Source organism: Podarcis muralis, chromosome 1, assembly GCF_964188315.1.
Source record: "Podarcis muralis chromosome 1, rPodMur119.hap1.1, whole genome shotgun sequence".
In the NCBI taxonomy this organism is placed as follows: Eukaryota; Metazoa; Chordata; class Lepidosauria; order Squamata; family Lacertidae; genus Podarcis; species Podarcis muralis.
Genome location: NC_135655.1, coordinates 44,519,988 through 44,539,062, shown reverse-complemented (window position 1 = coordinate 44,539,062; position 19,075 = coordinate 44,519,988). Strand labels below are relative to the sequence as shown.

The following is a 19,075-nucleotide window of genomic DNA, read 5'->3' as shown; positions in this document are numbered from 1 at the left end:
CAGATAGAGATCAAATTTACCTCCCAAATGGGTGACGTTTGGAGTTGACATCTTAAAACGCAGCTTATGGGGGAGAGGCCTATACGTAAGTTTTAGGAGTGAGGAACCAGAAGGATAGGCTGTTTTATTTACATATCCCTCATGGACCCAAAGAAACAGAACTTGCATATACTAGCTTGCATAGTTCATTTGTCATTTCTTTGAAACTCACAATACAGTTTTCTAAAAAGAATTATTATCACAATGTGTTTCTATTACTAGAATATTCTGGAGCTAAAAGTCTGTGATGAAGATACATTCACCAAAGATGACCACCTTTTCACAGTTCTCTTTGATGTCGGTAAACTGCAAACTGGGCGAACTAGTCGTGTGAACTTCAACTTGAATCCAGCGGTGAGTGGTTGAAGTTACACTGAGAAATATACGTACAGTGAAACAACTGCATGCCTGTGACATAGTGGCTCAGTTTCCATGGAGCACTGAGTTAAACTATTGCTTAAAGGACATTACTCTTGCTTTGCTCAGTTTTCTAGTTCTGCAGTTGCAGTGAGCTAAGCCATGGCTCGTGCTTTATCTCCTCAAGACAAACCAAGGGATGTAGCCCTCTAACAAACTTTGTGGTTTGTCTGGAGTGAGTCAAACCATAATCCTGGGTTCAGATGATGTGCTATGCCAACCATGGTTTAGGTCTCTGCATTGTAGAAGCAGCAGGACCAGATGAGAGAGCAAAGCAGATGGATTTTCCTATCTGGGAACCTGAATGCTTATATGCATTCATGATAAGCATGACTTAGCAGTACATGTGAACCAGCTCATTGCATTATTGGACCCTGCATTAGAAACTCGCTTTATTGCATTTCGATTAATGTGTGGATTTTTAAATAACATTTCCGGGGCACACAGGCTGATATGATAATGACCAAAAGTGTGAACATCTCAGCAATTCTGGCACGCAGAAACTGAATTTTGTCAACATTTGGTCATTTGTGTGCGTTTTAAAGAGTAAACCTGTTTGCTGATTTTGCTCATGTATAATGTTGATAGCCAAATTATCGCTTAAATGCTTTTTCAAAATTAAGCTCTCTTCAAAGTTTAAATCACAATGCCTGTGATCACAAACATAGAAGTTTTTGCCTTTTAACTTTGAAAATCATGGAGTTTGTCAGTGGGGAAAAATGAAAATCCAATATATTCAGGGTTGTTTAGTTAATTTATTTTTATTATTAAATATGGAAGTATAAAATAAGTCACTAAAGCTTAATTGTATTAGAATCCTTTAGAGTGAGTATGACAAAATAATATTGTGTTTCATATTGTTACAAACAAGAGATGTACTTGCTACTTTACTTCACTGCTTTTAGAATCAACTTTTGCAACAACACATTTTCTGGACCTGAAGGAATAATTGAATTATGTTCAGATACACAAGTGTGACTTCCCAGATGTAAACTTGCATTAGCTCAGTTCATACGTAAGGGAAAGCCATGGTTTACTGCTACGTTTATACGTCTACTCAATCCCCCTCTCAACTTATTTTGTGTACCAGAGGAGATTGGAAGACATTGTTCCTGATTTAGAAGAAGTCAGTATTCCTTGTGACATCTGAACTCTGGGAACTGTGGATTGTTTAAACCATGGCTTGAGAACAGTCAAATCCTGGTTTAATTTCACTAACCATAATTTAAACAAATCAAAGTCCCCCAAGATTGAATGTCATGGGGAATACTGGGTTGTTTAAAATTGGAAATGGAAGCTTCCTGTCTCCTCCTCATGGGCATGAAAGGAGAGGAGAAATAGTGGGACTGTTTTCAGGAAGGAACTAAGGTTGTAGCATCCAAATAGTGTCTACATTGATATTGAAATACTGTGAACACATAAAATGATACTTATGATAATGAGGCACAATCATTACTTGACTCTACTTTCTTCTCTGCAAGCTGGGAGAAGGGTAAAGTGCCAAAAATAAAATATTATCAGTGGATATGTAGAAAAGGAGATTTTGTATAGGGAGGAGTCATTCTTTTTCCTATTTTTTTTTTAGACACAGGAAGAGTTGGAGGTAGAGTTCACATTACAGCCCATGTGAGTACAACTCTTAATATTGCAAAGACTCTATAATTTATGTGCAGAATCACATCAGTGCGGCTATAAGAGGCAATTATAATTTAACTTGTGTGTTTGCGTGTAACACAGATGTTGGGGAGACTGTGGTTGTAATGGTCGATTAGCAGGGCTTCTGCAAACACATTTCTTGCGTGGCTTAGGAATCTGTTATTTGCTGGTGTGTTTGCCTTGGTGAGAGAAATTAGCTGTGCTGAGATTACTCAATGAAACCGAAAAGAGGCTCATTTTTTTACCATCAGCATTTGAGCTGAATTATGAGCATACAATAGCTGGGATACAAAATACAAAGCAAAGAAGAAGAAAAAGTCTAGCCAATTCAAAATATGGCAGGTTTCAAAATGCAAATTCAAAACCATTTCTTCCATGCTAATGAAATCTGGTGTAATGATGTGGTAGCACTTTGAGGGGAAGTGTGTGGGAGAAGCCCTCTTGCACTTGTAAGAGCTTTGCACTGGCTTCCATTAGCAGAATAGCTTAGTTGAATCTGGTCCCAAGATTTTTATTTTTTATATTAAAATTCAGAGAATGTTATCCACTGAAAGAGTGGCTGTGAAACTTTACGTTGGTTCTGTGGTGGCCTCAGTCTTTGGCCCTCTGTGTGTTCCAGCCCTGTTTGGATTAGTATATTCACTATCAGGTATCATTCTTCAGGCTGAAAAACTGGCTGCATAGTGGTGTCTTATTTCCTTATAGCATTTTTATCCCAGAAACAGGTGAAACACATAAAACCGGAACCCATTTATACTCTGCTTATGTTTTACTCTTTGTGTCTTAAAAATGCCTGGAAGGGAACTCACCTGGAAATATTTTAAATTGTGTGTCTTTGTTTATTAAAAATGGCACTAACTGCAAATGACCTTAGTCCCAGGAGCTTTGGGAGATGGAGTGCATGCATCTAAGGGATGCTCCAAATATGTTCAAATAATGTGGGAGAAGTGTGCAAGCGGAGTGCAGCACACTATGTGTACCTCTCCTGGATCTGCTTCACTACCTATATGGGTTGGGAAAATGTGAATCACTAACCTCACTTGTACACCATGCAGTGAAAGAAGTCAGGTGAGCAGCAGTTGCCAATAGTTTTCCATTCCCCCCTGCGTGGATTCATCACGTTTGAAGTGGCCCTAAGATTTGACGCTGGTCCTTCTGAAAGGACAAGGGCATGTGATTTCAGATGTTTTCTGACCATGTCTCTATACATGTTTTCAAAATGCAAGGAGGCCCGACCATTTTAGATGGGGAAGATAAATCAAGGAGGTGTCAGTGGGGGGCTCAGGTGGGGTGACACTGATGCTTCACACCTCAGCAAGGCATTGGCTTGGCCACAGAGGGCCCAGGCAGGCAGTTGCTGCCAGCAGCAGGAGTTTGAATGGCGTGGCAGCAACTGGTCTGGGGTGTTCTCATTTTGTCATTTTGGACAGTGCAGCCTCAGGCAGACAGGGCAGGGGGAGTTCGTTCTGCTGCCCTTGCTTATCTGCCACTGGAGACAAGTACAGTGGTACCTCGGGTTAAGAACTTAATTCATTCCGGAGGTCTGTTCTTAACCTGAGGTACCACTTTAGCTAATGGGGCCTCTCGCTGCCGCCGCGCTATTTCTGTTCTCATCCTGAGGTAAAGTTCTTAACCCGAGGTACTATTTCTGGGTTAGCGGAGTCTGTAACCTGAAGCGTTTGTAACCCGAGGTACCCCTGTAGCTCAGTGTGGTTCATGAAGGCTAAACATCACTTGAAACATCTCATCACAGAATCATAGAGTTGGAAGGAATCACTAACTCTTAAGCAGGTGGTGTTATTTTAACTTTGGTTTAATAATTTCTATTGGAACAACTTTCAGTTTGTATGCCATGCCATTTTTCTGGGAATTTTATGTGTGGATTTGTAAAGGGGAACTTCTTGTTCCAAGTACAGCCAGTTCTCTCTCTCTCTCTCTCTCTCTCTCTCCACTCTCCCATCACTACATACCAGGCATTGGAAATTACATTTACATTTGGTATTATATGCCATCACAACCATAACAAAATTGATTGATTCAATAGTTAACATTAATTTTTTATTTTACTTAACAAAATATGTATACCACTTACTCGAACAAAATGCCTCTAAGTGCTTTACAAGACAGTACCAATAAGAAACAAACATTAAAAACAAGATACACAAAAATAAAAATAACAAATAAAATGAGTCATTTAAAAACATTTACACCTACTAAAATCGCATGTCAACATGAAATGCCTGGGTAGAATTGCTGGTACCAAAAAAGGGTGAAATTTTGAATTTAACAACAGTTGTCGGTGTGTGTACATTACAGCATTGCAGCTGCACTTCTTTCTGAAAGCAAGTGTGGTGTAGTGGTTAAGAGCGGTAGACTTGTAATCTGGGGAACCGGTTCGCATCTCTGTTCCTCCACATGCAGCTGCTGGGTGACCTTGGGCCAGTCACACTTCTCTGAAGTCTCTCAGCCTCACTCACCTCACAGAGCGTTTGTTGTGGGGGAGGAAGGAAAAGGAGATGTTAGCCGCTTTTAGACTCCTTCGGGTAGTGATAAAGCGGGATATCAAATCCAAACTCCTCCTCCTCCTCCTACTCCTCCTACTCTTCTTCTTCTTCTTCTTCTTCTTCTTCTTCTTCTTCTTCGACATCAGTATTTGCTATGGTTGTTACGTGGTCCATGAACAAAATTAGTGATGGGTGAACTCTCTTCAGCTCAATTTGTATATTCCAACACATCTTATTTTTCTGGGCCCAGTACCAATATGTGGAAGTTGTACTGCAGTTCTGATAACATCATGGGAGAGTATGAATGAGTCAAAATGCCATTTCCTCCTCCCATCTCCTTCTCCCACACCTGTAAATTCCTGAATTCTGCCCCTTTCCCTTCACTGACCTTGCTGCAATGGGAGCAATGGCCATTCCTTTCTGATGCCTGGGACACTGAAATGGCAGCAGCAGGGATTCATTAGGGATGTCCAGGAGCCCTGGAAACCACAAGCCCCAAGGCACTTGGGTTTCTGTCATGAGCATGTTTAGCGGCATCTCAGACTCCTGATATCTCTACTGAGTAGTTATTGTTGTGGCACACATGTCCAGAAGTTTACTGAGCCAGAGAAGAACTTTGGGGGACAAAGTGCTCAGTTCACAAGCTGAGTGCTTCAAGCTGGGGAGCATCATGTTGTGAAGCAGGTATGTATGAACTTCACGCTTGAGCCAGATGCCATGGTTTCTCTGACCACTTGGAGCAGCTGTATACAGGGGGTGGCGCTGCGGTCTATGTTAAGTTGTGGGCGAACATATCAGACGACACAGCGATTCTTCCAAAGCAGCTCTTTATTTGTAAGCTGGAACTGAACTGAACTGAGGACCTTGACAGATTAGAGAACTGGGCCAAAACAAACAAAATGAACTTTAACAGGGAGAAATGTAAAGTATTGCACTTGGGCAAAAAAAATGAGAGGCACAAATACAAGATGGGTGACACCTGGCTTGAGAGCAGTACATGTGAAAAGGATCTAGGAGTCTTGGTTGACCACAAACTTGACATGAGCCAACAGTGTGACGCGGCAGCTAAAAAAGCCAATGCAATTCTGGGCTGCATCAATAGGAGTATAGCATCTAGATCAAGGGAAGTAATAGTGCCACTGTATTCTGCTCTGGTCAGACCTCAGCTGGAGTACTGTGTCCAGTTCTGGGCACCACAGTTCAAGAAGGACACTGACAAACTGGAACGTGTCCAGAAGAGGGCAACCAAAATGGTCAAAGGCCTGGAAACGATGCCTTATGAGGAACGACTAAGGGAGCTGGGCATGTTTAGCCTGGAGAAGAGGAGGTTAAGGGGTGATATGATAGCCATGTTCAAATATATAAAAGGATGTCATATAGAGGAGGGAGAAAGGTTGTTTTCTGCTGCTCCAGAGAAGCGGACACGGAGCAATGGATCCAAACTACAAGAAAGAAGATTCCACCTAAACATTAGGAAGAACTTCCTGACAGTAAGAGCTGTTCGACAGTGGAATTTGCTGCCAAGGAGTGTGGTGGAGTCTCCTTCTTTGGAGGTCTTTAAGCAGAGGCTTGACAACCATATGTCAGGAGTGCTCTGATGGTGTTTCCTGCTTGGCAGGGGGCTGGACTCGATGGCCCTTGTGGTCTATTCCAACTCTATGATTCTATGAGGAGCTCAGTCAGCCTGCTTATATAGAGCTCCACTAGAATGCAACAGTAACCATTTTCTGTAACTAGCCAATCATTGAACGTCACTTTCGATCCTTCATTTGCATACAAACTATCCAATCACTGAACGTCACTTTCGATCCTTCATTTGCATAACTATCTACAGTATTCCCCTGCTGGCCCAGGGTGAGAACTTCAGTACATAACAGTCTAAACCACTGAGCCTCTTGCGTTTGCTGATCAGAACGTCAGCAGTTCAAATCCGTGTGATGGAATGAGCTCCCATTGCTCTGTCCTAGCTCCTGCCAACCTAGCAGTCTGAAGGCACACCAGTGCAAACAGATAAATAGGTACCACTGTGGCGGGAAGGTAAACAGTGTTTCTGTGCGCTCTGGCTTCCGTCACGGTGTTCTTTTGTGCCAGAAATGGTTTAGTCATGCTTGCCACATGACCCAGAAAGCTCTCTGTGGACAAATGCTGGCTCCCTTGGCCTGAAAGCGAGATGAGCGTCGCAACCCCATAGTCGCCTTTGGCTGGACTTAACCGTCCAGGGGTCCTTTACCTTTTTACACAGGGGTGAGTCATGGAATGCCTTTGCCATCCTCCACTGAGTCTCCACATGGAGGCCAGATTTGCCTAAAGGAGGCAACTGATGCCCCAGCAGGCAAGGACTGAGGAGGTAAGTTCTTCCTCTTCTTCTTAAGTTACTCCATTGGTGTGTTTTTGTTTTACCTGTATTGCTTTGTCGTGACAGCATTTTTTCCTCTTGTTTGTTCATAGGGTCCAAAGACAGCCCCGGGTTGCTGCTGCTGCGCGTACTACTGCTCCTCCTCCTGTTCCTCGTGGTGGTGGTAATGAAGGAGGCCTTATAGCAACAGGAACACGCTGGATCCGGTGGATTCGCAGTATCGATATCCCTAGGCCTCCTGGCTTCTAACGGAGCACAGGATTCAAGGTTTATAAACTTTTTGTAGCTCTCGAAGAAGCAAATGGCGCTTCACATTCCTAAAAGTAATTTATCGGGCATGTCTATACCATAAGGCATCGTTTCCCCACTTTGGGGCATTTGACTGCGAGAAGAAGGTTAAAGAGTATGTAACAAGGCATAGAAGACAAACTTCTCACCTTGTATTATGTGAATATTGTGGTTCCCACCAGCCCTTCTGTGGCGTCTTCTTGCTGTGGAGATGGATGAGGAAACCATGAAAGCCCTACTCATGGATCTGGGCTCATAGGAGGGAGTTTGATTCCTAAAGATTGATCTTTGTGGACATGCTGCCTATGGGTGGTTAATTCAACTTTTCTCACTTTCTTTCCAACAGGTTTGAAATTGAGCACGATTATGTATTCCTGGAACAGCAAGAAGCTTACGTGAAAACCACAAAGGAAAAAAGCTAAAGAAAAATGTAAATAAATGTATAAAATGTATAAGGTATATATTAAAACATTGACTATGAAGAAAAATCAAACTTGTATGCTTTTTTCTTTTTAGTAAAGTATTCATCTATGTTTTTAAAATATTTGTTTTAGTGCTGGTACTGTTTTTATAATTTATTTTATTGCGTTTTTAAATCACCCTCCCTCTAAGGAGTTCGGAATGGCTAACAAGTTTCTTCATGCTCCACCTTATTGAATCCTCACAACACCCATGTGTGGTAGGTTATGCTGGGAGAGCATAACTGACCCAAGAGATCTAAACCTGAATTTTCCTAGTCTTTGTCCTGTTCTTTGACCACTACACTGCACTGGGTTGTCCCCTACAATATTTACATTCTCACAGCGAGGTGAAGGTGAATTATTTTGTGAACCCATCCAAGTGTTTTGTGAACCCATCCAAGACAGCCCTTTAGACCAAACTTCACACCAACTTATGCATTCATTTCATTTTGGTAGAAATGTTTCATATCTGTGCCATTGTAGATACTGACTGAGTTGAATCCTTATGAGATTGTTGTAGTCAGAGATTAATGAATAATTCTGGCATTTGGCGAGCCATGAAAGAAAGAAGTGTTCAGTAGGGCCCACTATAAATTTGAATAATAGAATAATAGAATCATAGAGTTGGAATAGACCACAAGGGCCATCAAATCCAACCCCCTGCCAAGCAGGAAACACCATCAGAGCACTCCTGACATATGGTTGTCAAGCCTCTGCTTAAAGAAGGAGACTTTACCACACTCCAGTCTTACTGTCAGGAAGTTCTTCCTAATGTTTAGGTGGAATCTTCTTTCTTGTAATTTGGATCCATTGCTCCGTGTCCGCTTCATTGCCTGGAGCATTTGGGGCAACTTTTCTTTTTTGGGGGGATGGGGAACATTTGTCAGAACTGTGCTTATAGGTTGTAGCAAGATGGGAATTTTTTGTGCAATTGCTGCCGAAAATAGTGCTAGGAGATTTCACACGCCACACACAGGATGTGCCACCCATTGTTCCCTTTTATCATTTAACTTCCAGTTATTTTCCCAGAACATATACAGTACTTCTTACATTTTAGATGTACATTTCACACTGTCTCCCCTTGCATTACCAGAGTTTGATTCCATCTTTTCTTCCGTTGCACACATTCACACTCAACATTAGTTTCTCTCTCTTTTTTTTTTTTAGTTTTAGCAGAAGCTAAATTTGCTATTATATAACATTAACACTTGGGCTGGATCTAGACACACCAAAGAAGTGTTTCAGTTAAATGCTGTAAATGCTGTAAACAGTGCAACCAGATAGAGAAAAATGGGAATCCATAATGCCATCTGGTGGTACAACATTATATCAATATATTCAATGCATATAAATCACTTTTTCTTTACCAATCTAGCTGAGTCCTAGGTTACGTTATGATGTTCTGTCAAAGGGACTCTCCCTCTCCTCTATTCTTTTACACACTACGTTGGAAGTATTGGGACTCTCTCTCTTTTTTTTTATAATAAATTTTTATTAGTTTTCCATAAATAGAAAAAACAAAACACAACAAAAACATAAACAAACATAAAATGGACCTCCCCATACCTCCCCTTTCCTGCATCCTTATTTCAAATTTTCCAGCAACCCTTTAGTCATAAACGTATTTTACTCATTTCATAAATTTAACTTCCTTAACTTATTAATAACAACTGTAGTTCTTTATCTCTTATCTCCCTGACCCCTAGTTTTCATCCAAATTACAACAATTTTTAAGATATGCTTTAAATTTGTTCCAATCTTCTTCCACCGCCTCCTTCCCCCGGTCTCGAATTCTGCCAGTCATCTCTGCCAGTCCCATGTAGTCAATCACCTTCGTCTGCCATTCTTCCAACGTGGGTAGTTCTTGTGTCTTCCAATACTTTGCTAGAAGAATTCTTGCTGCTGTTGTGGCGTACAAAAAAAATGTCTTATCCTTCCTTGGCACCATTTGGCCCACCATACCCAAGAGAAAAGCTTCTGGTTTCTTAGAAAAGGTTCTCTTAAGAACTTTCTTAATTTCATTATAGATCATTTCCCAGAAAGCCTTAATCTTCGGGCAGGTCCACCAAAGGTGATAGAAGGTTCCCTCCGTTTCATTACATTTCCAACATTTGTTATTGGGCAGATGATAGATCTTCGCTAACTTAGCAGGAGTCATGTACCACCTATAGATCATTTTCATAATGTTTTCTCTTAAGGCGTTACATGCCGTGAATTTAACACCGGTGGTCCATAACTGCTCCCAGTCAGCAAGCTCAATGTCATGTCCAATATCCTGTGCCCATTTAATCATACTGGATTTCACCATTTCATCTTGAGTATTCCACTTCAACAGCAAATTATACATTCTTGACAAGTTTTTAGTATTGGGTTCTAACAATTCTGTTTCTAGTTTTGACCTCTCCACTTGGAAGCCTTTCTTTCTGTCCTGCTTAAATACTTCATTTATCTGACGATAATGTAACCAATCTCTCACTTTATCCTTCAGTTTCTCAAAGCTCTGCAATTTTATTTTTTCACCTTCCTGTTCTAAAATGTCAAAGTATTTGGGCCATTTAGAACCCATATTGAGTTTTTTCACCTCTTTAGCTTCCATCGGTGACAACCACCTGGGAGTTTTACTTTCCAATAGATCTTTGTACCGAATCCAGACATTATACAATGCTTTCCTAACCATATGGTTCTTAAAGTCTTTATGCAATTTCACCTTGTCATACCATATATATGCATGCCAACCAAATCTGTTATCAAAACCTTCTAGGTCCAAAATGTCTGTATTCTCGAGAAGCAGCCAATCTTTCAGCCAGCAGAACGCTGCTGATTCATAGTAAAGTCTTAAGTCCGGCAGGGCAAAACCCCCTCTATCTTTTGCATCTGTTAGTGTCTTAAATTTAATTCTAGGCTTTTTGCCCTGCCAGACAAATTTAGATATGTCTTTCTGCCACCTCTTGAAACAGTCCATCTTGTCCATTATTTGCAATGTCTGAAACAAAAACAACATTCTAGGCAATACATTCATCTTGATAACAGCAATTCTGCCTAACAAGGAAAGTTTTAACCTTGACCATATGTCTAGATCCTTCTTAACTTCTGTCCAACATTTATCATAGTTGTCTTTAAATAGATTCACATTTTTTGATGTCAAATTCACCCCCAGGTACTTCACTTTCTTTGCTATCCCCAGACCTGTTTCACTCTGAAATCTCTCTTTTTCGTCATTTGTTAAATTTTTCTCCAACACTTTAGTTTTTTGTTTGTTCAGTTTAAATCCTGCAACCTGACCAAATATCTCAATCAGTTCTAAAACCCTTTTCGTACTAGTGTCTGGCTGTTGTAGGGTCAATACTAGATCATCTGCAAATGCCCTTAATTTATACTCTTTAACTCCGACCTGAATTCCTTTAACCAACTGGTCCTTTCTAATCATATTTAACAAAGCCTCCAGGACCGATATAAAAAGTAGAGGGGAAATGGGGCATCCCTGTCGTGTTCCTTTCTCTATAGATATTTCTTCCGTTACCACATTGTTTACAATTAATTTTGCTTTCTGTTCAGAGTATATTGCACCTATACCATTTTCAAAACCTTGGCCTACCCCCATCCCTTGGAGATTCTTCTTCATAAAGCTCCAACAAATGTTGTCAAAGGCTTTCTCCGCATCCACAAAAATCAATACCGCTTTTCTGTTAATGTTCACTTCCAGCAGCTCCAAAATATCTATTATATTCCTCACATTGTCTGACATGTGTCTTCCTGGAAGAAAGCCAGCTTGGTCCTTATGAATCTCTCCCATCAGTACTTTCTTCAGTCTTTTTGCTAAAATGTCTGCAAATATTTTGTAATCCACGTTTAGTAATGATATAGGGCGGTAGTTCTTAACCTGGTTCTTTTCAGTCTCAGTTTTTTGTATAAGTGAAATAAAAGCTTCTTTCCACAATTCAGGTGCCTTTTTCCCCTCCAGTATTTCATTGCAAACTTCTTTCAATGGTTGCACTAACCATTCTTTCAAAGCTTTGTAGTATCTGGCCGTCAAGCCATCTGGTCCTGGAGATTTTCCCAGTTGTGTTTTTTGAATGGCATCCTCTATTTCTTGTTCTGTTATTTTCTCATTCAATATCAATTTGCTTTGTTCTGAAATTTTAGGCAATCCATATTTTTTGAGAAATTCCTCTATTTCTTGTTCATTCACTGGCCCTTGTGTATATAATTTCCTGAAAAAACTTTGGAAACAATTACTTATCTCGTTTGGCTTGTAAATATTTTTCCCATCCACCTCTAAACTGGTCACTGTATTCAGCTTTTGCCTCTTTTTCAGTTGCCATGCAAGAAGCTTCCCACATTTGTCTGCTGATTCGAATGACCTTTGTCTCATTTGCTTAATTTTCCATTCTATTTCTTGATTTGTCAGTTCCATATATTGCATCTGGTAATACTTTATTTCTCTCAAAATCTCATGAGACTTTGGTTTTGACCTCAATTTCTTTTCTCCTTCCTTCATCTTTTCCAAAATTCGTTCTTTCTTTTCATTTTGTTTTTTCCTCTTGATCGAGTTCTGTTGTATCAGGAAGCCTCGCATCACCGCTTTACTTGCGTCCCAAATTGTTCTTTTTTCCACTTTTGTTCTTAAATTTATCTCAAAGTAATCTTTCAATGTCTTTTGGGCCTTTTTATAAATTTCTTCATCTCTAAATAAGGAGTCATTCATTCTCCATCTGAAGGATCCAGTTGTTGTCAATTTCATTTCCATCTTTACCGCGTTATGGTCGGAGCAAGTTTTTGGGCAGATTTCTACTTTTTTTTATCTTTGATGCCATCACACTAGATACCCAAATTTGATCGATTCTTGTCCATGTCATTTTTGCTTCAGAGAAAAAAGTTCCCTCTCTCTCGAGAGGGTTCCTAGTTCTCCAAATGTCAATCAGGTCCATGTTTTCAGTCATTTCAAAAAAAGTCTTTGGTAGTCTTCCTTCTTTAGAAATTACTTGTCTTTGTGCCTTATCCATGTTTGTAGAGACCACTCCATTCATGTCTCCCATCATTACTACTTTATAATCAAGGTAGTCCATTAAAGTCTCATGCAGCTTCTTAAAAAATTCAGCCTTCCCATCATTTGGTGCATATATTCCGATTATCAAGTATTTTTCTCCTTGGATTTGTATTTCAATTGCCAAATATCTTCCTTCTTCATCCTTAAATTTCATTTTAAGATCCAATTTTTCTTTTGCATAAATCACTACTCCTCTTTTTTTTACTTTGTCCGAAGAAATAAATTCTTGTCCTAATCTTTTGTTGACAAGCAATTTTCTGTGTATTCTAGTTATATGAGTTTCTTGTAAGCATATCAGATCCAACTGTTCCCTTTTCAAGATATGGAAGACTTGACGTCTTTTCCTGGGAAGGTTAAGACCATTACAATTCCAGCTAAGAAGTTGCAGAGACATTTTGTTTAGTGGGTACTTGTCCCTCCAACTGCTCCAAGTTTTTCTTCCTCTTCAGTTGGTAGTTGTGGTAGTCCAAATGATAGATTTGCAATGTCCGTTAGTCCTCCTCCTTCTGGTGTTAGTCCTTCTCTTTCTCTTGCTAAATCAGCTGTACCTTTCTGTAGGTCCTCTTGGTTTCTCTCCAAAAAATATTCTTTATCTTGTACTGTTCTTATTCTCACCTTCTTTCCTTTATAGTTAAAGGACAGTCCCTGTGGAAATTCCCACCTAAAAGGTATAGAATTCTTCTTCAACAGATTGGCCAGATCTCTATAGAAGGTTCTCACTTCCAAGATGTATTTAGGGATGTCTTTGAAGATTTGTATTTGAATATTTCCAATTACCAAAGCTTTTTGGTAATGCAGGTTTAATATTTTGTCTCTTTCCTCTTTGGTTCTTAAAGTGATCAGACAATCCCTTGCCTTCTTGCTTTGCCTTCTGCCGAGTCTGAAAGCAGTTGTTATCTCAATTTCTTCGTCCTCCAGATCGTCTTGCCAATTTTCCAAAATTGCTTGTGTGAGAAATTCCGCCAGACTGTCCCCTTCGTTCTCTGGGACCTGTCTCAATTTTAAATTCCTTTCTTTTCTCTGAAGTTCCAGTAAGGAGAGGGCTGCCTCGTGTTCAGTCACTTTTTTCTCTATCGGTGCAAGTTTTCCCTGTGTCTCATCTGCAATAGATTTCGCACTTTCTGCAATTTTTCTAGTTTCTGTACTTTCCTGAATCAGTCTATTTATAGATTCTGTATTAGAGGTCACACTCGTGGTGTTCAGGTCCAATCTTGCTGTAAGTTCTGTCAATTTCTTTGAATTTTCTGTAGATTGCTTTGTTAAAGCTTCTAGGGATTGATTTATTTTAAGCAATGCCTGTGTCATAGAATCCATTGATGCTGTTGACACTTTTTCCGGTGCAGCGTGTGTAATGCCGGAGATTGAGCCTCTTTTCTTTTGTGATGCTTTGGCTTTGGATCTAGTTTTTATCTCATCTCCCTGGCCGCTCATATCCCAAGGACGTTCCCACAGGAAATAACTTGCAGATGGAAAATCCCACTGTTAGCCAGTCCCTTTGCAATTTTTCCCTCTTAGCCCTCAAGAGGGAGCAATTAATAGTATCCAAGTTAAGGGAAACAAAGAAACACAAAGCCGGATGCAAAGAGTCCAAAGTCCGCCATTAAAGTTGTTTACAACTCTTTTTCCAAACTAATTTTACTGTCCAAACTTCAATAAGAAGTCCCATCCAAGTCCTGTAACTTTATCACAAGTTAAAATACACTCTGTATCCACTCTGTATCCACTTTTTAAAGGACAAATCACTCCCGGTGTTTAATCCTGGCAGGTCGTCCCGGGGGATCAGGGCAATGGAAAACTTGTTTCCTTCTTAGTTAAAAGTATCTTCGCAAGACTGTCTCCCCCCCCCCCTTCTCCTACTGATCGGGGGGGAGATACGTTCAGCTGTCAGAGTTTGACAGTTCAGAGCTATATTTCTTGCAACTGCAGCAAGATCTATCGTTGCTTTAGTTCTCTGCAGTCCGGGGGGGGGGCAGACTTCCTTATTTTATGCCCTCCCGTTTTCAGCCAATTTTCAATTTAATTTTAAAAGTCCCGTTTCCTTTTTCGTTCTTACTCACGGGTGCTTCAGTCCAATTTATCTTTCAGGAAGGAATCGGCGCTCTCCGTTTATGGCAACGCGGCTTCACTCCACGGGCTGGGTAGCAACTCTCAGCACCGCGCTCACTCCCGATGCCGCTCCGGAGCCTTTAAAAAGGCTCTTTCACAGTACCGGGGGGCGCAAAGGTGCCCACCGAGTCTCCTTGCTCTCAGGCTTCAGCGCCTGAGATTTTAGGGGTCCCCCGCTCGCCGTAGCGGGTCAGACCCGAACTCGCGGAGCAGTCCTCCTCCGGAGCTCGGAGGGAGGACCGCCATTAAACGCTGGCGCCGACCGGAAGTCAGTATTGGGACTCTCCCTCTCCTCTATTCTTTTGGGACTCTCCCTCTCCTCTATTCTTTTACACACTACGTTGGAAGTATTGGGGTGTAATGAAGGGTGTAAATTTCATTTTGCCAGAACACATTATGAACCTCAATATTCTTTGTTTGAAATACTCCACTGGTTGCTCTTGCTTCCTTTGGCTGAAGACAGTTGATTCATGGCTGCTGCATATGAGACTCCACATGCTATCTAAAAAGACATTTGACTACTAAAATGACCAAAAAATAAAAATAAATAAATCCAATATACAGACCTGCCAACATTACAATGTCAGGACTTGGCTTACTAGCAGGGCCTGAAGCAAAAATTCTTGGAAAGTCTTCAGTTGCTACAAATAGGGATCCACAACAAAGACTAGTAACTCAGAGCATGCAGTAGGCCCAAGGTTAAATCCCTGACACTTCCAGGTAAGTGTGGGAGAGAGCCTTCCCTGGAGAGCTGTAGCCAGTCAGTTTTGATAATACAGTGGTACCTCAGGTTACATATGCTTCAGGTTACATACGCTTCAGGTTACAGACTCCGCTAACCCATAAATAGTGCTTCAGGTTAAGAACTTTGCTTCAGGATGAGAACAGAAATTGCGTGGCGGTGGCAGCGGGAGGCCCCATTAGCTAAAGTGGTACCTCAGGTTAAGAACAGTTTCAGGTTAAGAACGGACCTCCGGAACGAATTAAGTACTTAACCCGAGGTACCACTGTACTGAGTAAACTGGAGTAGTGGTCTCACTTGGTGTAAGAAAGCTGCCAATGTTTCTATTGTAGTACATACTCCTCTGCTACTCAACCATTGCTACTGTGTCCTTCCTTCTAGCAGATCAAGATAACCAGGTGACAGCAAAATTGGCAATTTTTTTTAGCAGGGGCGATTAGAATAAGATCTATTATTTGATTATAGATGTAAACCTCCAGAATGTATTTTGTATTGTTAAGTTTTTACCTCTGTCCTCATGCTGTGCTATAGGGCTCACAATCAGGAGCAGCTCACGGCAGCCCTGTATTAGAAGGCAAGTTGGTATAAACCACAGAGCACCAAAGGAGCCAGTTGGCAGAGCCGTCTTTTCCACAGGGCTTAGTGGTGCATCGCGCCAGGGCGCTGGCCTCTCAGTGGTGCCCCAGCAAGTGGGGGAGCTGCGCGGCTTTGCTCCCCTTTCCCTGCATGCCTGCCAGCTGCGTCCCACCGACCATAAGGCTGCCAGGTGTGCAGCTTCCCTCCCAAGCCTCTGTGGGGATCGCTCTCCTCCCAAGGAGGCTTGGGAGGGGCGCAATTTCACTCCCAAGCCTCTGAGGGGGTCGCTCTCCCGCAGCGGCATGGGGGAGAGTTGCACCCCCTGATGGCTGGCAGTGTGCAGCTACGGCCACCCCAACACTATCCGTGGTAATTTGGGAGATGTGGGAGATGTGCACCTCGGAGCTGCATCTGCTAAAGACGGCCCTGCCAGTTGGGACTGCCAGTGTCAGAGAATGACTGGATATAAGATCAGCAGAGCAATTGAACACTGACATCAAGAGTGTTTCTAAGCTCCGTTTGTGCTGTGGGTGGGGGGAAGCACAGCACCTTTGGGGATCCGGGGGCTGAGAGCTAAGTGGCACTGAAAGAAAGGCTTTCAGGTAATCGCTGTTGCAAGAATCCACCCCTCCTCCCAGCTGAAGGTGGAGACTAGGGGTCATTTTGATTATTAGGGTGTGATGTCTTAATGGGTCAGGAGACCTGCCATTCCACCCGCCAAATGCCTTGGAAATTCTCTCGTCCATAATGCAAGGGAACATGGAGCTCCAATCACATGATGCAGTGTGGATTCACATTGAATGACTTGCTTCAGAAGTCTACTACACTGAAGTGAATCTGATTCTGGGGTCCATTGCAGCACTAATCTATGATAACATATATGAGGCTAGTGGAAGAACTATAGGAGGACCAGCAGCACATCTCTTCATTCTGTAGCTTAACATCCAGAGCTCTAGAAGAGGCGTGGGAAGCTGTGACTCTCCAAATGTTGGACTCCAACTCCCATCAGGCCCACTCAGCATGGCAATTGATCAGGATGATGGGAGCTGCAGTTCAGCTACAACCGGAGGACTCCAGGTTCTTCAGCCCTGCTCTAGAAGTTACATGTCTGTTCCAACAGTGTTTACTTCTGTCCATAATGGATATATCTTTACATCTCAGTTTCCCATCTGTCAAGAGAGCCTGTTGGCTATAAAAACCTATGCAATGTGAAGGGTATAGGTAGTAAGGTATTAAGGTATAACACCTAACGAAATACAATGTATTTTGTGCCTTAAAGGTCCCATAGAAAATATTAATGGATCGTAATATTTCCATCTGCCATTTTGTTTTTCAGCCCGGATGATCCTGAAAACATCATTACAAATGGAACTTTGGTGGTAATTATTCATTTTCAGAGTCCTTTTCTATGAAATGGCTGCTGTATGCAAACCTTAACCCATATTGTCTTGCAGTAAGCAAGGAACACTCTGTGCTGCTTCTGTACTGAGGGATTAAATTGCTTGCTTCTGCTTATTTCAGCTCAGCTAATGCAGATGACATCTGTTGGTTAAAATGGTTTCAACCAAGTTGTTATTCCTTCCAGTGGTTTTGTTGTTGTTATTCACTTGAACCCATCTCCTACCCCACAACTTGAATGTATCAGCCCTTAAAATATTTTCCCCCCTTTTTGGAAGAGGTGTTTGCAATTACATATGTTTTTCTTCTTGTTGTTGATTAGAAATTACTAGCCTGATGAGAACTATGTAGGCCATTCAACCACCTTGATCACACCCTCTTTGGGCATTTATGGTTACATGGAAAGTAGGGTAATTTGTTAACATTAATCAAGCAGGACTAATAACAGTCATCAGAGAGCTGTCTGGATATGACCAACTGGTTGGGTGACAATGTAATGGTCCAGAGCTCTCCCTCCAGCTATGGAGTACCCATTGTCCCAGAGAGGGACTGTAGCACATTAATACATCACATGCTCTGCATGCAGAAAGCCTCAGGTTCAGTCCTTGGCATGTCCATTTCCCACAATGGATAGTTTAGGTGGGTTTTCTGTGTTTCCCTCCTTATCGAGCCAGATGCACCTCTACTTGGCAGATTGAAGGAGTGAGAAACAAAGGAGGCAAAGAGTTGAGTTGTCAATAAAAAGGTTTGGAACAGGGATGTGTGTCATAGGAAGGAAGGGCAGAGTAGAATGAAGGTTGGGAAGACAGCAAGACTGGGAGCTTGGTGGGACTAAGCAGAATGCTGGATTTTGTATACTAATTTGGAATAACCAGTCAGATCTCATGCTGCAGGTTTGCAATTATTTGGTTCCATTGATCATTTTGCTCTTTGTTTCCCCATTGTTCCTGCAGTCACGAGAAGTTTCATGTTTGGAAGTTACAGTGGATATTGAGAAGCTGAAGGAACAATACACAGGTGAAGTCATTGCATCTTTAACTTGTTATGTATTTGTTGCTTTAAATCAATAGCTTACGAACACTGGAAGATATATAATAATCACATCTATTACATTTTCTTGACCCTTTACTTGTTTCAGGTTTCACGGGATAAAAGAAGAATTTGATAAGCTCATGCCTTTCACACGTGATAATGTGTTCATTTATTTTGTGGTTAGGTGTCCCTACCTGAGTAAAAACATTTGCAACTGACGCCACTTTGAAGGTTGTGTTTTTGTGGGACTGTTAAATAAACTCAAGTACTTTGAGTGGACAGTCCCAAATAGCACTAACCCATTTCACAATGTCTTTATGACTCAGTATTTGGGATTTATCCAGTTTAGTGATGTGTCCACATGGCAGTTTTGAAGGGTAATGAATATCTTCCAAATGAATATCCGGTATTTACATTCCACACACATCCTTTGCTTCATGTACTGGTTCCTTG

The 19,075-nt window shown here is 41.4% G+C and overlaps 1 protein-coding gene across 1 annotated transcript in view; it reads left to right on the top strand.

The window, feature by feature from the left end:
* LOC114588340 (cytosolic phospholipase A2 epsilon-like) overlaps positions 1-19,075 on the top strand; it is a 53,098-nt gene that overhangs the window by 18,412 nt on the left and 15,611 nt on the right. The window contains exons 5-8 of the mRNA XM_077919738.1: positions 262-393; positions 2,042-2,082; positions 17,529-17,571; positions 18,544-18,607. Coding sequence (XP_077775864.1) covers positions 262-393; positions 2,042-2,082; positions 17,529-17,571; positions 18,544-18,607 — 280 coding nt within the window. The remainder of the gene's footprint in view (positions 1-261; positions 394-2,041; positions 2,083-17,528; positions 17,572-18,543; positions 18,608-19,075) is intronic.